Here is an 18,201-nt window from a genome sequence, read left to right on the forward strand (position 1 = left end):
TAACTTGGTGACTTTCAGCAGCAGAGTATTGAGGAAGGACATAGAGTTTTGTCTAATTTCATTGGAGAAAGTTCAGTCCAGTAAAAGTATTTCCCATTCTATTAATATGAGACCTATTTAAGCAAACAAAAATTAATTACATTTGCCAGCCATGAAAGCTAAGCCTTATTCAAAAAGGACTATTTCCTCCAGGCAAAATCCAAGGAAAGGTGTTCTTGAAGATCAGGGCTCTGGCAGCAGCTCGGGGACACTGTTAAAAAAAACCTGTCACTTGTGTTTTGAAAAAAGGGGAATTTCAGCTTAAAAAGAGGAAACATCTTTTGGACAGAGGGTTCTTGCTCTAAGAAGCGTTTATGTATTCATGCTAGGAAAGGGATGATTTACTGTGATCCAGGCTGCACATGGAAGAGGACGGGTACTACGGACAGAGGAAGGAATGAACATTTCTGTTGTTCAAGATCCATAGTGGAATATTTTGCTGCCTTTGAGACAAGAAGCCTAGACAAAGAAACAAGGTACTTTCTAGTATTGCAGTAATGCCTTCACTCGGGTGTTTTATCTCTTTTATTTATCTGATAATGATTTCAGCAGTTACTGGGGCAAGTGTTTGTAATGCTCCTATAAACAAGTAGGAGCATATATTTGTAAAAATGTAATTGCTGTAGGTAAAGTGACTCCATAGCTTCTCTGTATTTCATTTGAGTCACAGATGCTAATTGTAGCACCCTCACACACATCCCTTGTCCTCTGGAGAAAGCTGACTGATCTATAGGAGAATTCTCACTATAAGAAGGACATTGAGGTGCCAGAGCATGTCCAGAGAAGAGCAACGATGCTGGTGAAGGGTCTGGACTACAACTCTTATGAGGACCATCTGAGGGGATTGGAATCTGGAGATCAGTCTGGAGAAGAGGAGGCTGAGGGGAGACCTTATTGCTCTCTGCTACTAGCTGAAAGGAGGCTCTAGTGAGGTGGGGGTTGTTCTCTTCTCCCACATAACTGGTGACAGGACAAGAGGAAATGGCCTCAAGTTGCACCAGGAGAGTTTCAGATTGGATGTTAGGAAGAATTTCTTTACTGAAAGAGAGGTTAGGCATTGGAACAGGCTGCCCAGAGAAGTGGTGGAGTCACCGTCCCTGGAAAAGTGAAAAAAATGTGTGGACATGACGACTGGGGATGTGGTTTAGATGCCTGCTGTTGTTGCATTAACAGCTGGACTTTGTGATCTTACAGGTCTTTTCCAACCTTAATGATTCTATGAAATGAGCTAGACCCCATTCTGTAGTGGCATAGGCACAATTATTTCCTTAATTCATGGAGCAGGATATTTATAATCAGAAACTGAGCAGAAGGACCAAGTGGATATGTGGGGCATTTTCTGATTATGCATGTTACAAAGATGGTGATTTTATTTTACACCAGTAGACAGGAGATTCATGTCCCTTCTTGTCAACAGCTGTAAGTCTGGTGGTTAAAAGGTGGGACCCAATTCCAAAAGGCAAAACCTCTTCCTTTAGCTTTGTAAATCAGTTAATGTGCCATGAGAAGCACTATGAGAAAATAAGTATGTGTCCCCAGGGTGATTTCTGCACTAGAACTGAGAGCAGGAGGACTTGGCTCATTTAACTGTATTGCTGAAGATGACATCTTCATTTAATAATTTAGTTTAATTTATTGCAAGAAAAAGTAGCTCCTGGTCAGTGAGCCTTCTGTTTAAGAAGCAGTATGAGGTTTGTGTCACATCCAGCTAGCTTTGAAAATAAAGAATGAAATACCTGGGGACCAAACATATAATGTATTGTATGGCTGCTAATCCTTCTTAGGTGTGCTTGGGTATAGATCAGAAATCAATTACAGATTTCACCTTTTGTGTACAGTGCATAACCTGTCACCAGAGATGCCCTGCAAACTGCAGTGTGAGGTTATGCCTGTCCTGCATTGTGTGCCCACGCTGGCATTTGCAGGCAAAGTGCCCTGTGCAGATTGAGGAGGCCCAGAAGCAGGACAGCCTGGAGGTGGGCATTTGAATTCCCACTTCTGTGGCTCTCAAAGAAATCCCATCAGCTGGTGGGTCTCTTCATCTCTAAATTGTGACCTGTGTGGGAAAAGGGGTGTGCGCATTCTGTTTTGCTGCAAAGTCAAACAGGTGAGTGTAATCTGGTGAGAAGTGAATCTGGCAATTGCTGTTTCCTAGCTGACAAGTTTGTTTGGCCAACCTTGGGGTAAGAGCTGGGGAAGGAGGAGACATCACCTCTTGTGGCACCTGTGATGCAGAAGTGGTTAAGTCAACTTGCCCATTCTGTGGCCAGATGTGGCTTAGAGTGTTGAAAAATATGTCAACCTGACCTGTTCTTTATGTTGAACTCTGAACAGCTAATGAATATCTCATTCTGGTTGATGATGTTCCTCCCCTCTGAATTTCCCCCACAGCTGCGTTTGGGTGGGGTACGTTTTCCTTTTCTGTGGTTTGTGCAGTGGGACTGTGCTTGGTTAGGCAGTCACTGTGCTCTCTTTTCAGAAATACCTTCACTTTAGCTGTGGATGAAGAATTCTGCTTGCAGAGGAAGTGGAATGCTCCATGATCTTTGGACCAAAGGTAAGTAACGGGTGGTGTTAAACCAGCATTAAAAGAGCAGTTTCTGGATGTTAGATCAAAGTGATCCCAGAATCACAGAGAAAGTCATGGTTTTCCTGAAGATCTCAGATACAATCACAGGATGTTACTGGAAAAGGGAATATTGGGAAGGAATATGAAATTGATTTAGTACTCAGAAATTAGGAAGACAGAGGAGTTTTTTATTGTAATAACATAATTAAATGACAAATCCAGATTATTTATATGAAAGTTGAAATAAAAGACTGTTCTAAAAGAATGAGCAAATGTTTAGCAGTTAATTAAAGCAGTGAAGCACATAGGAAACACAAGTTGCCTGGGTAGTGTTTTTAAAATGTGTCCCTTGTTGGGTATATATGAGGTTGCATGGCTTAGGATTTGGGTGGAGGGCCTCCTAGAATTCTCTGACTTTGCTATATGAAGGAAATTTTCTACAGTTGTGATTTCTGTGATAACACTCGTTCAAATCAATCCTGTTTACAGTATGAGAGAAGACTGGTAAATGCATTTTCAGCAGAATTTAATTTAGAAGTCTCTAGGATAGCTTTCAGGCCAGCAGGGGAAAGTCTTACTTGTGGATGTCTTGTCTCCAAGAGGCTCACAGCACCACTTGGGAAGCTACTCAGTGTTGAACAGGATGGAAATTTTAGAAAAATTCCCTACAGTAGAAGAGTTAATAGGTTACTAATTCAACAGCCAGTTTTGCTTTGAGTTCATCATGAAACATGGGGGTGGAGGCTCTTCCCATAGAAGATGTATACTTACTGTAAGAAAATAAAGTAATTACATATAAAAATGGAATGTTTTGAAAGGAACTGAAAGGCAGTGAAGGAATTTCACTAAGTCTAAGAGCACACATTTGAGACTCTTTCAAAAGATAACTACTACATCCAAGAATGAAAGCATGAAAAAAGAGCAAATGAAAACACAGGCAAACATACCAGGTACAAAGCTCTTGTGTACTTCAAGACCTTTATGCTTCACTATGTGTATTGGGTTTTCACATGCTGGATTCACATGCTGAATTAGCAGGAACAAGAGAAAGGAAGTATGGTCTCAAAGTAAGCCACACAGGGCTTTTTGGCATTTGCCCTCAAAAATAAAGGGAGTGAAGTTACTTTTCCTAAACATGGATCTTTGAGTTCTTCAGTGAAGGAGTCCCCCTCTACTAAGTCAAGTGGGAACTGCTTTATGACTTTTCTCAGATGGGTTTGGGCCAAAACAAAGCAGTCATGAATAGCGCTAGTGAAGTGCTTGTACTTCTACAGTTTCTTCTCCTTTTGGTGTCTGGACTGCAGAGAGAATAACTAAAGAATGGACTGTGACTTCTGACTGCAGTGACATAATTCCCATTAATATACTTCTCCATTTTTCATCTCTGACTTTCACACATGATTTGTAATTGTGAATCATGGGGACATCTCCAGAAATGGCTGACAAAGCCTCAGAAGGCAAGAAAGACAAGCTACATAGTGCTAGCCTTATTTAGCAAGGGAAAATGGGTACCTCCTGGTGGACTGGACTCATGCAATTCTGGATGCCAGAGATAATTTTTGAGCACTGGGTCTTCAAACCACTCCTATCTCATCAGTTATCAGTGGCATCATGAAAAAGTGCCATTTCCACAGCTGGATGCAGCCAGCACATGAACACAAAAACTGGACACCCACACACAGACCCACAGTGCTCTGAAGTGGAGCCAAGTGCTCATGCACTGGGCCATAGCCACAGAGGGCAGTTTGGTCTGCACTGTTTGCCAGCAGCAGGCCATACCCTGAAGCAAAGTCTATCTTTCCCCTCTAACCAAGTCCCCTTTGACTGCTAAACAATTCTGGGACATAACCAATCTTTGGCCTGCAGACATAAAAGAGAATTGAGCATAGAATTTGTAATGAATATGGTGAAGGAATTGTGTAAGTAGAGACTATGTAATGCTTCCTCCCCTCAGTCTTCTGTAAGCTGGCTCCAAGGATTTACATTTTCTGCTTAAAAGCATCTTGTAAAAAAGGAAAAGAGAAGCTGCTTGCAGTACTGAAGGTGTAGTGGCCCGATTCATAATTAGCAGCTCTATAAAGCAGCTCACCCAAGAGAAGCAGCTTGTCACACTCAGTGACCTCCCTCTGCAGAGGATGTGGTTTTGCCCCTCTGCAGACTCCTGGCATCCTTTATGCAGCCCTCTCCAGCAACGTACCTTCTCCTGGAAGACAGCAACCAGGAAACCATTTAGGATCTTTGAGACTTCTCACAGCTCCAAAGGCATAAAGAAAGGCAAGGAGTGCTGTCTGGTATGTTTGCCTGGGTTTTTGTTCTTTCTCTTGCTCCTATTTTCAGTTCCAGTTTTGCTCCTTGCTGCTCTGAGGTAGTCATTGCAAAACGTACTTAAATATAGCAGTAGACTCTCTCTAATTCACTTATTTTTCCAGTTGCTCCTTTTTTAAAAATTTCTCCTCTTAACCACCTGCACTGTATTAAAAAAAAAAAAAAAAAAAAAAAAAAAAAAAGGGGGACTATCCTTTTTTTGTTGTTGTTGTTTTTTCTTTTTTTTTTTTAACTTGACTAGAAGCAAGAATTCTTATTCACGGGAGCAAAATATAACTGCTGAGAGAGTTCCTGTAGTATTCAGTGTCTTGGCACAATTGATTTTATTTAGGCAACCAGTAAGATGGTTAAATTCAGTGGGGTCCAGCCTAGGAGGAACACCCCTGATAAAAGTGCACCATATAGTAGGGCAGCTGAAGCAGAAAAAGAATGATCTCTGTCTTCAAAAAAAGGATTCTGCACAAGGCCTCCTTCCTCTCCTTCTACAACAGGTGAATCACAAAGAAAATTACCTATATTCTCTGAGATATTTGGGCTTCTTTCTCCCCTTTTCTAAGAAAGGGAGGATTAATCTCATCTGGAAATAATACCATTCACAGTTCTGTATGTTACAGTACACAAACAAAAAGCGTGTCAGTGGGCTGAGGGAAATTCCATATTAACATGAAGATACTCTTGCTCCCAGTGACCTGGAGTAAAGACCACAGTGTACCAGCTTAAAATATAACATGACAAATAATGGAAAACCACCAGGAAGCTGTACCAGTTAAGGCAGCAGACGGCAATCTCACTGTTTCTAAGTATTGTGAGAGCTGAAGAGTTTTTACATTTACTCCAGCAAAAGAAGATTCTCTGGATTAAAGGTGAGTGAAGGACCTTGGCAGGAGTGGTGTGGAGGCTTTTCCCAAATATATGGAAAAGGCACAGGAAAACCCATGGTGCTAAAACGCAAACCAGCAGCCACAGGCCAGTAAGATGGAGGTGCCCTTCTCTCACCATTTGGCTGTTTACCAGGATTATAGGCCCTTAGACCTCATGAACCCAAGCAATCACAGAACTCGTTTACTTATGAGTCATAGGGTTTTTGTTTTTTACTTACGAGATACCAGGTTTTCTTGACCACAAATAATGTGCTGTTTAGTCTCAGTTCTTTAAATCATACAGGATTTCTCTCAGTTATCCTTTACTTTCATGAAGAATATGTTCCTGTTACAAAACTGAAGGTCAGACACTTGCTTCTGGTAACTGACATCATCATGCCACTCCCTCAACTCCTTCTGTGTTATAGTCTACTTTAACTCTACTTTCAATTCCCCCATCTTCTTCCTCATACAACCTTGGTTCCTTCTTACAACCAAGACCCAAGCATGCTCTCCATTCATCTGTCCTCCACACCAGGTGTTTTGGGTACTCATCCTGTCTTTTGCACCCAAGAGGCTCTGTGTTTCTCCCATGACATACCCTGTCTGTAGCAGTTTCACACCATATCACCTTCTCTGTAAACCACAGGTCAGAGATGGCATGCTTCTTGTTGCTAAAGGCTGTGACACACACAGACGTCCTTGCAGCGCTCCACAGGAAAAGGTGGGATTAACTTTCCCCAAAGTCACTCTCTTGCCGAAACTTCTTCTTGCTTTACCACTTCCTTGGGAGTACCGGAGAAGATACTGGAGTGTTTTCAACCTCTGACGTATTTCTTTTATTCTTCCTTCTTACAGCATCATGGACGTCTGCATATTCTTCCATTACGCTATGATACTTGTCCCAGGTAAAAGTAAAATTTTTAATTGTAAGAACTGTTTTGATTATCTGTGTCCTACTAGATGATACTTCCTCATCCACAAGAATCTAATTTCTCAGTAGCAATTAATCATTTCCATTACTCAGTCAAGGTCAGATAGCCTCTGTGATATGCATTTAAATTGTGTGCAGGGACTCTTAAATAAAAGTGAGTAGTTTCTCTCTTCAACTTCATATCTTTACATTACACTTATTTTATGTTACTCTTAAATTTTCAATTTAAATCTATCTTTAAAATATGTGTATATCACCTCTGTATATCATAGAGGAGAGTAGTATTAAACTGAAAACTGACAGTTTGATATGGGACAATTGGAGTTTTAGGCAGCCATGGAGATAATTTTGCAGTCTGGTGCTCTGGAGGAGCAGACAAAACTTTGTACCAGGGGAGAGACTATAAATCTTCTCCTCCTTTTGAATATAGCAGAGGTGTTTGTATCTTCTGGGACAGACGACTGCATTTCTCATTCCAAGAAAATCCTGCTCTCCCAGCCCATCACCACCTGTAGTGATGCCTATATGCACTGATGAAAATGGGAGAAAAAACATGCCTTGTATAATACGGTTCATGCTTTCTTTGCATGAAGGCGTAATTGTGTTTATTTACTGTAGCAAGACCAGAAGCAGAACAGTGATATTTGACATTTAATCTGTCATTAAACTCTAAATTAATTACAGAACAGTTGAATCTGACATTTAATTTATCATTAAACTTCACATTAATTCTTCAATGAGACTGAAAGTGTTCACCTGTTTCTGACTTTATGGTCGTATATCCCACAGACACCAACATTTACCTCACAGTGTGCGTGTCACATTTTCTTAAAAAATGCAATGCTGTGTTATTTTATTAAGAGAATGGACTCAACATTTTAAAAAAAAAAGAAACTGCAACCATCTCCTTTGTGGCAGAATCTTACTGCACTCAGGGTGCTACATACAAGAATGGTATGTGGTAGTCCTTTCTTGGAAAGTAAAATACAGGAAGAAAAATAAGAAACAAACTCCCAAAGACTAAGTGAGTCAGTTTGAAGAATTATGTGTCCTGTTGTAGCTAATGGGAGAATTTGTGTCTAAATGCTGGCAGTTTTATTGCTACTGTTGTTAAGCATTGCCTCTGTGAGTGCAAATACTTGGTGCTTTTTGTAGCTGATGGAAATCTTAATTTCTTCTCTCTGTCTAAGGTGTTGCTGCCAGTGTGCATCAAGTGAAATCATTTCTCAATCACACTGCATATCTATCCTGCTGTTTTCCAAACCCTCAGAAAATTGACATAAGGGATTTAAGAGTTTTCTGGCAAAAAGGCACTGAAGTGGTGCATGAAATATATTACGGTCAGGAAAAATATGATTACCTTAGTCCTAAATATATAAATCGCACCAAGATGGATATGGACAAATGGACCTTGCAGCTGTTATATGCAGAAATTTTGGATGAGGGACAGTATAAATGTATTATACAGCACAGAGACAAAGGATTGTCAAAGGTCATACACACATCTGAGTGCTTACTGCACATCATTGGTAAGTAATGTCCTCTAATTACTGTGTGGTCTGAGTTTTTTGAGAGGGTTCTCTGTCACTTTGTTCAGTCCAGAAATATGGGGTACTGAAGTTGTAGCTGCATTGGAGCAGAATTTCTGAAGATGGATAAAAGAATTCTCAACAGAAAATCCTCAGCTCTGAATGAAAAGTACTCATGTGGAAGCAGAAGAAGTAGAAAATTAGGCAACAATTTGCTCAGATCTGCATCATTTCTGGTTCCCACCCCGTGATACCATACAGTGAAAACTATTCTGCTTTCTTCCTCTTGCCTCCTGCAAGCTGTACAGCTTTTAGGACTCCAGAAAATATACTTCTTAATTTGCATCTGATGCACTACCTTCTATTAAAAGTAGCAGTAGTTATCATAATTGGTGGTAATTTAGAATTGAAACATAAGATTTCTGCAAACACCCAGCTATTTTATGATCATATAAATCTCATGGAAAATAAACAGCAGATCCTATATGGAGGAGTAGAAGTTCACACATTCAGTTAAAGAAAGAGTGAAAATACTTCTGAACAAAAAGTGCATGTGGAGAAAAAAATTCAACCTGATTTCTTGTGTGTTATCACACGAAAAGGCAACAAAGAATGACAGAGGAGGAAAGAATGACAAAAAGGCAGCAAAGAATGACAGAGGAATGAAAATGAGGAATTAATCTTTTCCTAACATTTTTTAATATTTTAGTGATTCTTAATATATTTTCCCTATATTTTTCTATTTTAATCTACTTTGCTAGTAACTTTTGACATATGCCTTGCAGTGTGATACTAGTCATTAGTAATAACAACTTTTAACTTCCACTGGTATTTTCAGGCTTCAGCATACTTCTTCAAAAAAGAACAGACCACATGTAACAGCAGCCAGAAACAGAGTATCAGGATGTCCAAGACTGCTTAGCTTTGTGCTAACAGCAAATCTTCCCCTTGATCCACTGATAGAAAACCTAGATTCTTCATTTTGATTCTTCCAGCATTTTCTTCACAAGTATTTTCAGCAAGGTTGTGCCTTATAATGACTCCTCAGTATCAAAGCCTGCAATTTAAGAGGTGCTTAGTATCAACCATTCAGTTAATTCAAGCAGTTGAATCAGTTACCAGCATAGCCAACATCTGAGCACTATGTTATACAAGTCTCAGATTTAGGCACTAAAAATCTACCAGACCTTTTAAGGCTTAAATTAGGAAGAGTGTTTTAAGCTATTTGCTGCTGTGTTCCTTCCAAATTAGTTATGGTTCAATAATCTCCCAAAAGAAGGAGCAGTATAAAATCCTATTTAAAAAAAAAAAGCCTCAAAATTAATTGGAAGAAAATTACAAATGTTGACATGTACACGTGCTTACCTGCTGTTTCTTAATTAGAATCTCATATCATACATGGAGGGTTTTTTGTAGTATGACATGTCACACTTAAAATGGACATAATTGTGGGTATTGTGTACCACCAGGATGATTTCTATAAGAACAATGAACATAGATTATTCCTTAGAAAGAAGGGAGGGCTTCACAATGGAAAGCTTTGGCTCTTAAAACAGGCAAGGTAGGGACCACAGTAACAAGCAGCCTAACTGGAAATTCTGCTTCTGTAGTGTGTCTCTGGTCCTTTGTTTGAATGGATCAATAAGGATCAATAAAGGAAGTAGATGAGACTGGGGAAGCTATTTCAAAATATGTGCTATTCAAAGTGTTGGGAGTGAAACTGGTGCCAGAATAGAGACTAACAGTTTATGTCCTAGTTTTAAAAGCGTAAAGAAAAGCTCTACTTGAATTATCTGAATGCTGGAAAGAATACAGTCCTTCTAGAGATATTAAAAGATCAATCTGATTACTCTGTAACACAGAAGGCTAAGAAGAGTCTTATTTTCAGAGTGTGGAAACCTGAAATACACATTAATACTGAATTTATTTTTTTATTGTTCCACTGAAGATATAAAAACAGTCAGTGTCTGGAAGCAAGTGAGAAGTAATGCACGTTGTCACTTTAGAAAACAGAACAAAACCAGGTGGGATGACTGAGCTGTTGAGAAAAATATTAAGGGCTTGAAGGATATGCTGTCTTCTTAGGTATTTAAATCTAAGCCTGCAGCCTTTTTGGAAGACTTGTTATCTTTAGCTACAAAAAACTTCCTGAAACATGTTTTTCTGTTAACAATCCATAGCTCACATATACACAGCTCACACTACGCATGCAACCAGCATCACTTGTCAGTAAACTGAGGTTCCAGAAGCCATAAAAACAAAAGTGCTTTGATCAGTGTATATTCCACTATTTCCACTTGTTTCCTGTCAATAAGATTGGAACTCTTAAATCACCTGGATGATCTGGCAAGTTTCACAGCAATGGATTACATTCCTGCCTATAGGATGCCAAGGAGAGAATAAATACTATAGACCAGAAGCTGGAGTGAACAGTCAGGTAAGCAAGTCAGATCCTGAAGAGAAAGAGGAAGCTGAGCTCCCATGAGAGACAACAGAATTTTGGGACGTAAAACTGGTGGGGATTTTTCCATTTTGAATTCATAGCCAAGGACTCTTGGGGATTTAAGTGACCGAGCTAAATCCTACTCCCTGTGTTGGGGTAGAGCAAATAAAAACAACATCATATTTCTTCATACATTCATGCTAAGAATTCACTGGGGCAAGGATTAGAGCCTGGATCCAACATATTGAGTGCATGTGAATAAGAGTGAGACCATCTTAGGCTCTTATTTTTCTAAGAATTATTTTCCCCTTCTCTAATAGTTCTCCATATTATCTATATCCCTATTGGCACTAACTAAAATAATGAAGTATTTTCAATGAGTCTGTTTCTTGGGTTTTGTAGCATTTGGCTTTTTAATTTGCTGTATGCCAATGTGCAGTCAGTATTATGTCCATGTTCCCATTATAGTCTACTATTTCTACTATGACTTTTTAACCAAACAAATCCTGGCTGAGAATATTTGGGAGAGGGAGACTATTTAACAGAGAGTATTGTTTAAAAGTTTCCTTTTATCATTCATATTTTATGTTTAAATAATTCTTTCGAATCCTGTTTCACTAATAATTTCTTGCCAGGGTAACTTGATTTTTTTAAAGCAACATATGTGTTTTTCATTAACTGGGATGAGTATCCATTGACACAAAGTGAAAGAACTTGTGTTGTAGTCACTACCACATAACAAGCCAAGATAGGAGAGACCCAGTATCAAGTTGAGTAAATTACTTTATATGCTGCAAAATGATTACTCATAGTAGTGACAGATTCCAAGGACATGTCTACCAGCAACTTACCTCTATATTTCAAGTTAGAAGTTTGTGGCTTTCCCCTTACATATTCGGGAGGTTAAGAGTAGGCAGCATTGTGTCCCACTCCTATGTTATCCTTAAGCACTGACCTGAAAGCAGGTGAGGCTTGATGAATCTGAGGTGTCAATTGATCTAAAGGCCCATTGTCTGTCTGCTCAGACTTGCGTTCTTGAAACATCCTGAGGACAAAGAGCAGCAAGTCTACATGTACACCAAAGACATAGAAAACCCTTCTTGAGAGTCCCAAGTTTAGTTTTGCTTGTGCCTGAAAATCTTAAGTAACTGGCAGGAACGGTCACAAGATGTGGTATTTCTGACTCATGATGTTTTCTCTTCGGTCTATTTCAGCCAACTATAGTCAACCTGAGATAGCACAGCTACACACCAGGGAACTAAGGCCCAATGAATACTTGCATCTTTCCTGTTCTTCCAGCGGAGGTTATCCAGAGCCCAAGGAGATGACTTGGCTAATTTCACATGAAAACACAACAGACAGGCTTACGCGTCACATGAATGTCTCACAGGATGCTGTAACAAGGCTGTACAATGTTACTAGCAAGCTGGATATCCCAGTTCCTACAAACGCTCTCACTAATATAAGCTGCTTGCTTCATCTTGGAGAGCAGCTGGGGAGCCTTGTTTCAGTGCCACTAAGTATAGGTAAGTCTTCATTTGTCTATTCCGATTTTTGCAGAAGTACATTGCAGTAGAACTGATCACAAATAGCAGCATAGTCGAGGGAGGGAATAAACCCCAAGCTGCAGCAGAAGTTGTTTACAGAGGTCATACCTTCTCCATCCTATTCACCAACACCCAGGTGCACCAAATTTCCTCTCCTTTCCAGATGGGAAGTCTTATTACAGCAAGGTGAGAGCACAGAAAGGAAGGCTAGTGCTGTATGATCAAGAACATGGCCCTGTTTGTCCCTTCCCTATATGCTGCTGAACTAGCAAAAAGTCAACATGGATATCTGGATTAGTCTGTTACCAGTCTCTAGAGGTGATATTTAGCTGTTAAGAGAGGCTGTCACTTCACAAGATCAGAGAACTGTGGAGGATGGAAGAGGCAGCTGTAGATCATATAGTTCAACCACTCTGCTCAAAGCAGGGTCAACAGGTTGTATAGGGCCTTAGCCAGGTAAGTTTTAAACATCTCCCATGATAGACACTTCCCAACCTTTCTCAGCAATCCAGACCAGTGTTTGACCACCCTGACATTAAAAAAGGTTTTTTTCTGATGTTCAGGTGCTATTCTTAATCATACCCTAGAGAGAGGCAGAAGACTAAACAGAAGAATCCCTTAGACCAGATTTGGCCCATAGGCTGCCAAATAGGCTGCACTGAATTTAAGTGTAAAGGCCACAAAACTTTGACTAATCTTAGAAGCATTCCTGGTGGTTTTCCTAACATTTGGCAGAATGAAAAGTGCATTCCAAAATTACTATTCGGTGATTATATTTGCTCTGAGATTGTGTCTTTTTTCAGACATCACGTGTAAGAAGCTGGGGACCTAAGTTTCAAAAATGCTTTACTGTTGGATTATATCAGGGTTCCACATGACTAACCCTTTCTTTAAACTACAGCTGTGTTTATTTATCTCCTGTTGCAGGAGATAAATAAAATTAAAACATCCTTTGACATGTTTTTGTTCATAAATTACAATACAAGCAGAAAAAAATAAAGAAAATTCCCACTTTTGTCATAACTTTATTTGGCTTGCACGTCACCTTTAGACATGTTGAAGATGGAGAGCTATGCTTCAATTGACAGGAATAGCCAAGAGGAAATGGTAGTACTGCAGGAAAGCCTACCAGGGTAGTACAGGCATGAACCTTACTACTGCAGTTTAAAAAGATGCTTGTTGCTCTCTGAAAAAAGTTCCACAGTGCAGTTTTCTTCATATAAATTTTGCTAAAGAGTTAAGTCATCAATGCTAGATACGGCAAACTGCCTCCAATGTCCTTACTTTCCAAGATTTCTAAACAATATTAAAATACAATGCAAGAGTCTTCTGAGGCTTGCACAGCTCTGCACCTTGCTCATAGGTGTTAACATGGCACTATTATAGCTATAGTGCTGCATCCTCCTCTTCCCCATTCAATTCTTCTCTCCTCCCTGGCTTTATGAAAGTAGCTACCTGGTAAAAAGTGATGGTGGGTAAGAAGCTAGGAACTTCACACAAACAAAAGTTTGTGCACACATCATAGGATAACTGAAGCTGTATCAGTTAGTAACTCTAGCAACCAAAACCTCAAAATCACAATAACCAGAAATAGAGGGAAACTCTTTTGCATTCCCAGCTACTTTCACATTAGTGTCATTTCATTAGCCTTTGACCATCATTTCCAAGAGATACCTACGTAGTAACATATCCCACGTTCTTCCAACTTGCACAGTAGCAGAGCAGCAGCAGCACAGTAGCAGCCTCATAGACTCGTATTCATCAAGTTGCTGATCTTTTACATGTTACTCAAACTGCAGGAGTACTTTGCCTTATTGTTGTTGGAGTGGCTGCTAAGACTTGCACTTGGAAATGGAAATAAAGCAGTGTGGCTAGTGATTTATTGATAAAAACTGTAAAAACAAAGGATGCTAAGGACCTTTCCCTAAACTTATAATTCAAGTAACTTTGGAACAGATTACCCTAATTGTCACCAAATTAAATCTTTGCTGCATGTAACTCCTCTGTTTTCTTATTCAGAGATAGAGGTAAAAGACATGGAACAAGTGAAGATTAATTTCTTTGGCCCACTTATAGCTGTGATTATACTGATCACACTTCTTCTGGCTTTTGTGATACTGAAGAAGAACAGAAATATCTCATCTACCAGCCAGAGTAAGTTATTACCTCTCAGCTTCAGCTTAAGTCACAAGCCTTTGTTCTTTGTAATGATTCCTTTACCTACATTCAAGCTGCTGACAGGAAGTTGGGTTTCATGCTAAATTTCCTTGGACTATTTAGTTACTGTAACAACTTAGTCCATCCATCAGCAAATCAAAACATCTTTTGTCTGACTTGTCTACTTCTCCTTCTTCTTTGTGCTCTCTGAGACTGCTGTGGCACCAGCTTAGCTTTTTTTCCTGCAATTTCCTCTTTATTGTTGTTTACAGTTTACTGGTAGATTTGAGTCCTAAAATCATTGCACTTTGGGATGAGATGAGGCTTCTGTCAAGTGCAAGTACCTCTGTCATCAGAGCTGAAGGATACAAGGCATTGCTCCACAAAAGGCTTCCTAACACTAGACTAAAAGAATCATCTTGAACTTGTGACAGAATTTGATCTTTGTGTTGCATTTCTCTGTCTTGTTCCAAGATGAAGTCTCAGCACTGCAGGTTTTATTCTGCACTGGCAGGATCCTCATGTTGACATCCTTCCTTGTAGCAAGATGGAATTACATTCTTCATAGTCACTCCTGATAAGGGTCCTGCTCCCCACCTCATTCTTTCTCCAAATCCTAAGACAACCATACATTTACTGTCAAATCTTTATCAGCTCCTATTTCTTAATTTTTGTAAATCACATATTCATCTGTTTTAGGTGTCAGTCTAGCAGTATAGAAGCTATCCAGTTTGAAACCAAGGCCATCAGCCAGACTGCTGACTGGGAATCGTGTCTGCACATAGCAAGGCCTGAGATCTCATATTCTTTGATGCTCTCCCAAAACAGGAACCCTTCCCACATAGCCTGCAGAACAACATGCAATATTTTTGTCTGATGGCTTAAATCCACTGTCCAGTGTTCTCTGCTTTTATTTTAGCTCCAGAATGGTAGGAAATACGATGCTCTGCCTCTGCATGGCTATCTTTTTGCTGTGACATTACACACAGTGACATTGTAATATATTGAGAGCCAACGAAGAAAGCAAAGCTGCATAAGTTACAGGAGGGAATGTCTCAGAAGGAGAAAGAGGTTACAGTATTTGAATTGTAACCATCATCACAAACATGATCTGAGGGAGGCTATTAATCATGAGCCAAAGCCACTTTTGGCTGAGCCAGCCTGGCTTTCTACCAGTAATTTTCTTGTAAAACTTCACAGCAGAAAGAGGAACTTGAGGGATTTCTTCACCTTCTGAGAAAAATCATGCAATTCCCATCTGGCATTTGAAACTCAAAATCATCTTAAGGAAAGACTTGCTTTAAACATAATTTCTTGCTACAATTTTTTTTTTTTTTTACTATTATCCTAAGCTTAATACACCCAGTTATTAACTCCACATTTTTGTTTGCATCCTGACAGGATGCAGTACTAGTTGCTCAGGTGGATGCAGGAATAGAAACTGAAAGCAGTTCAGTTATTACTGAGGTATCACTCATATGTTTGTAAATCTAAACACAGAAAACTAAGCTACGTAGACAACAAAAAAATATTATATTAGTAGGTCATGTTCAAATTTGGTTGACTGTGTTCTCCCCTTCTTAATTTTGCTTCAAGCCTGGAAGACAGAACAATCTGTACACTAAGCTACAGGGAGGTAGTTTGTTTTACCTTTCTGGTAAGGTTCTCAATTTCATTCAAAATGTGACAGTTCTCCATCCCTCCAATGAGCTCTGCACTTTATGTTTTTCAGCAGCACTGACATCACTCAGGAGGAAAAATGCAGCAGAATTGAGACAAAATTCTTCTGAGGTTTTGATTGTGTTTGTAGGTCTGACATTTTCAGCAATAGCAGGGTCATTAGCATCACATTCTCAAGACAAATTTCAGCTCAGAGTTGCAGTCTGAGAACATAAATTCTCGACGGTTTCTGCTGGATACAGATATTTTTTCTGTTAAATGATGTTGAGTCACTAAATTCCACCTCATTTTTTACTCCATTTTCAAGTGTGTGACAAAATGTACATGTCCTTTCAGTTAGCTAAACAATTTGGGAGTCAGTTTATTAAGCCATTACACTAACCTTCCAAATATTTTCATTTATATTAATATTATTCACGTTTTATTAAAAATTCAAGGTTTTATTTTTATGCAAAAGTTTGTATTTGCTATAAAATTTATTTAGTGACTTTTTAAAATATATGTCTTTTTCTGTATTGGTGTTTTATTCTCCTGCCATTAAAGCAGTCTATTGGGGAACACCCCCATAATTATTTCTTGGAAGCAAATAAATAAAAAAGATATTGCTGTAGTGACTAGAATGGCACGACTGAAGGTTTCGTATGTTCATTCATGGAGATAGATATATGTGCACAACTCTATGTATGCGTACCTCCTTGATTTATTGACCTATACACCTCAAAGACAAGATACAGAATTCCAGTCTGAAAATTTGGCCTTTTGATTCTGTGCTGCAGGTTGTAAAATGTATCTCCAGTGGGTCACACTATCCTATCTGACTTTTGATCAATATTTGGTTGCTTAAAAAAGCATGTATTAATCTATAAGGTATACTAAACCAAGGATACTCATTAGATGTGTATCGTCTGTCTTGCTTTTTTAAACCCTTGCTGGGATTTGGTTCATTTTGTTCATAATTTTTCCTTCCCACTCAAGTCATCCACCCTAAAGCCACAATACCATTGAGGTCGTCAGAACAACAGCTAAACCCTACTTTGCTCCTACTGAAACAAGAAGCTTTGTGGGTCTTCCACACAGATTGTGGATTCACAGATGTACACATACAGTCTTGAACTCACAGTCTTGTAACTCTCTTAGTAGTCTCTTACTAAATCCTAATGTGCTGTTTTATATTGTCATCTTTATACACTAAGGAAAAAAAACTTTACCAACTTTTAATGTTTGTCACTAGGAGAAAAACAATAACCAGTTCCTCCACAATGGATAAGGTATCTGGAAATCCATGCTAGGACTCAAGAGTCCTTCTCTAGCATATTCCCTTACCCTTAATAAATGAATAAATAAATTCCTAGCACATGGAAATTAACAGGTTTTGCAGTATGTCTTAGTACCTCTGACAGGCATTTTCACCGTGGTACACTGCCTACTATCACTATCAGCTACTGTAACTACTGGAAAAAGTAAGATGGTGGTTTAGGTTTACCTTTTCATAGCTCCCTTTCATCCTTAATTTGTTCCTAATTACTGAAGTTGTTTGTTTCTCTCCCTTGCCATCCGTCTACTTTAGGCTGCCAACCTTCTTCTATTACCTGATCAATTTCTCTACCTCATCTTTACTTGCTCTTAAAAAGAACTCTAATTCTTTCCTGCATCTAAAGACAGTTAAGGGGGAAAAAAGCAGATGGGCTTCAGGGAAAATGTTAGTTTGTCTCTGTCTCTTAAAATGCACTAATCCTCTGCACTAACATCTAATGAGCACAGTAGCAAGGCATAAGAAAAGCATTAGCTGATGTGCTGGCATTTTTGTCCTCCATATGAATACGCTCAGATTTCCAGGGTATCTCCTCACCCATTCTGTAGTTTTTTTCTTTGCCTCTAGTCATTTAGTGACTCTATAAACATGGTAAGCAAACAAACAAGCAGCCACCCACTGCATACCACAGCATATAACTTCCCTTAAAAACACCATTCCTTTATTTTTGGGCATAAAATTATAAAGTTCAGAAAATACTAACAAAGAAAAGAAAACTGTTAAACCAGTATCCAATGCCCAGAGGTAAAATCCTCTCATCAGACTCTAAGTCATGATAGATTGCTTCAGGTTCACTGGTTAACCAG

At 39.1% G+C, this 18,201-nt stretch overlaps 1 protein-coding gene across 2 annotated transcripts; it reads left to right on the forward strand.

Annotated features, from left to right (window-relative positions):
* The first annotated feature begins 326 nt into the window (after window positions 1–326).
* Window positions 327–17,361, forward strand: CD86 (CD86 molecule). 2 transcript variants are annotated; one of them, XM_071761496.1, is made up of 8 exons: window positions 327–515; window positions 2,519–2,596; window positions 5,619–5,796; window positions 6,652–6,701; window positions 7,918–8,256; window positions 11,914–12,225; window positions 14,266–14,400; window positions 15,103–17,361. In XM_071761496.1, the coding sequence occupies exons 4-8, from the start codon at window positions 6,656–6,658 to the stop codon at window positions 15,120–15,122; spliced, it is 852 nt and encodes a 283-aa protein (XP_071617597.1). In that variant the 5' UTR covers window positions 327–515; window positions 2,519–2,596; window positions 5,619–5,796; window positions 6,652–6,655; the 3' UTR covers window positions 15,123–17,361. The 2 variants fall into 2 exon arrangements, with proteins under 2 accessions (XP_071617597.1, XP_071617608.1); XM_071761507.1 differs by lacking the exons at window positions 327–515; window positions 2,519–2,596; window positions 5,619–5,796 and adding an exon at window positions 6,300–6,517.
* The last annotated feature ends 840 nt before the right edge of the window (window positions 17,362–18,201 follow it).

Source organism: Heliangelus exortis, chromosome 1 (genome assembly GCF_036169615.1).
Source record: "Heliangelus exortis chromosome 1, bHelExo1.hap1, whole genome shotgun sequence".
NCBI classification, from domain to species: domain Eukaryota; kingdom Metazoa; phylum Chordata; class Aves; order Apodiformes; family Trochilidae; genus Heliangelus; species Heliangelus exortis.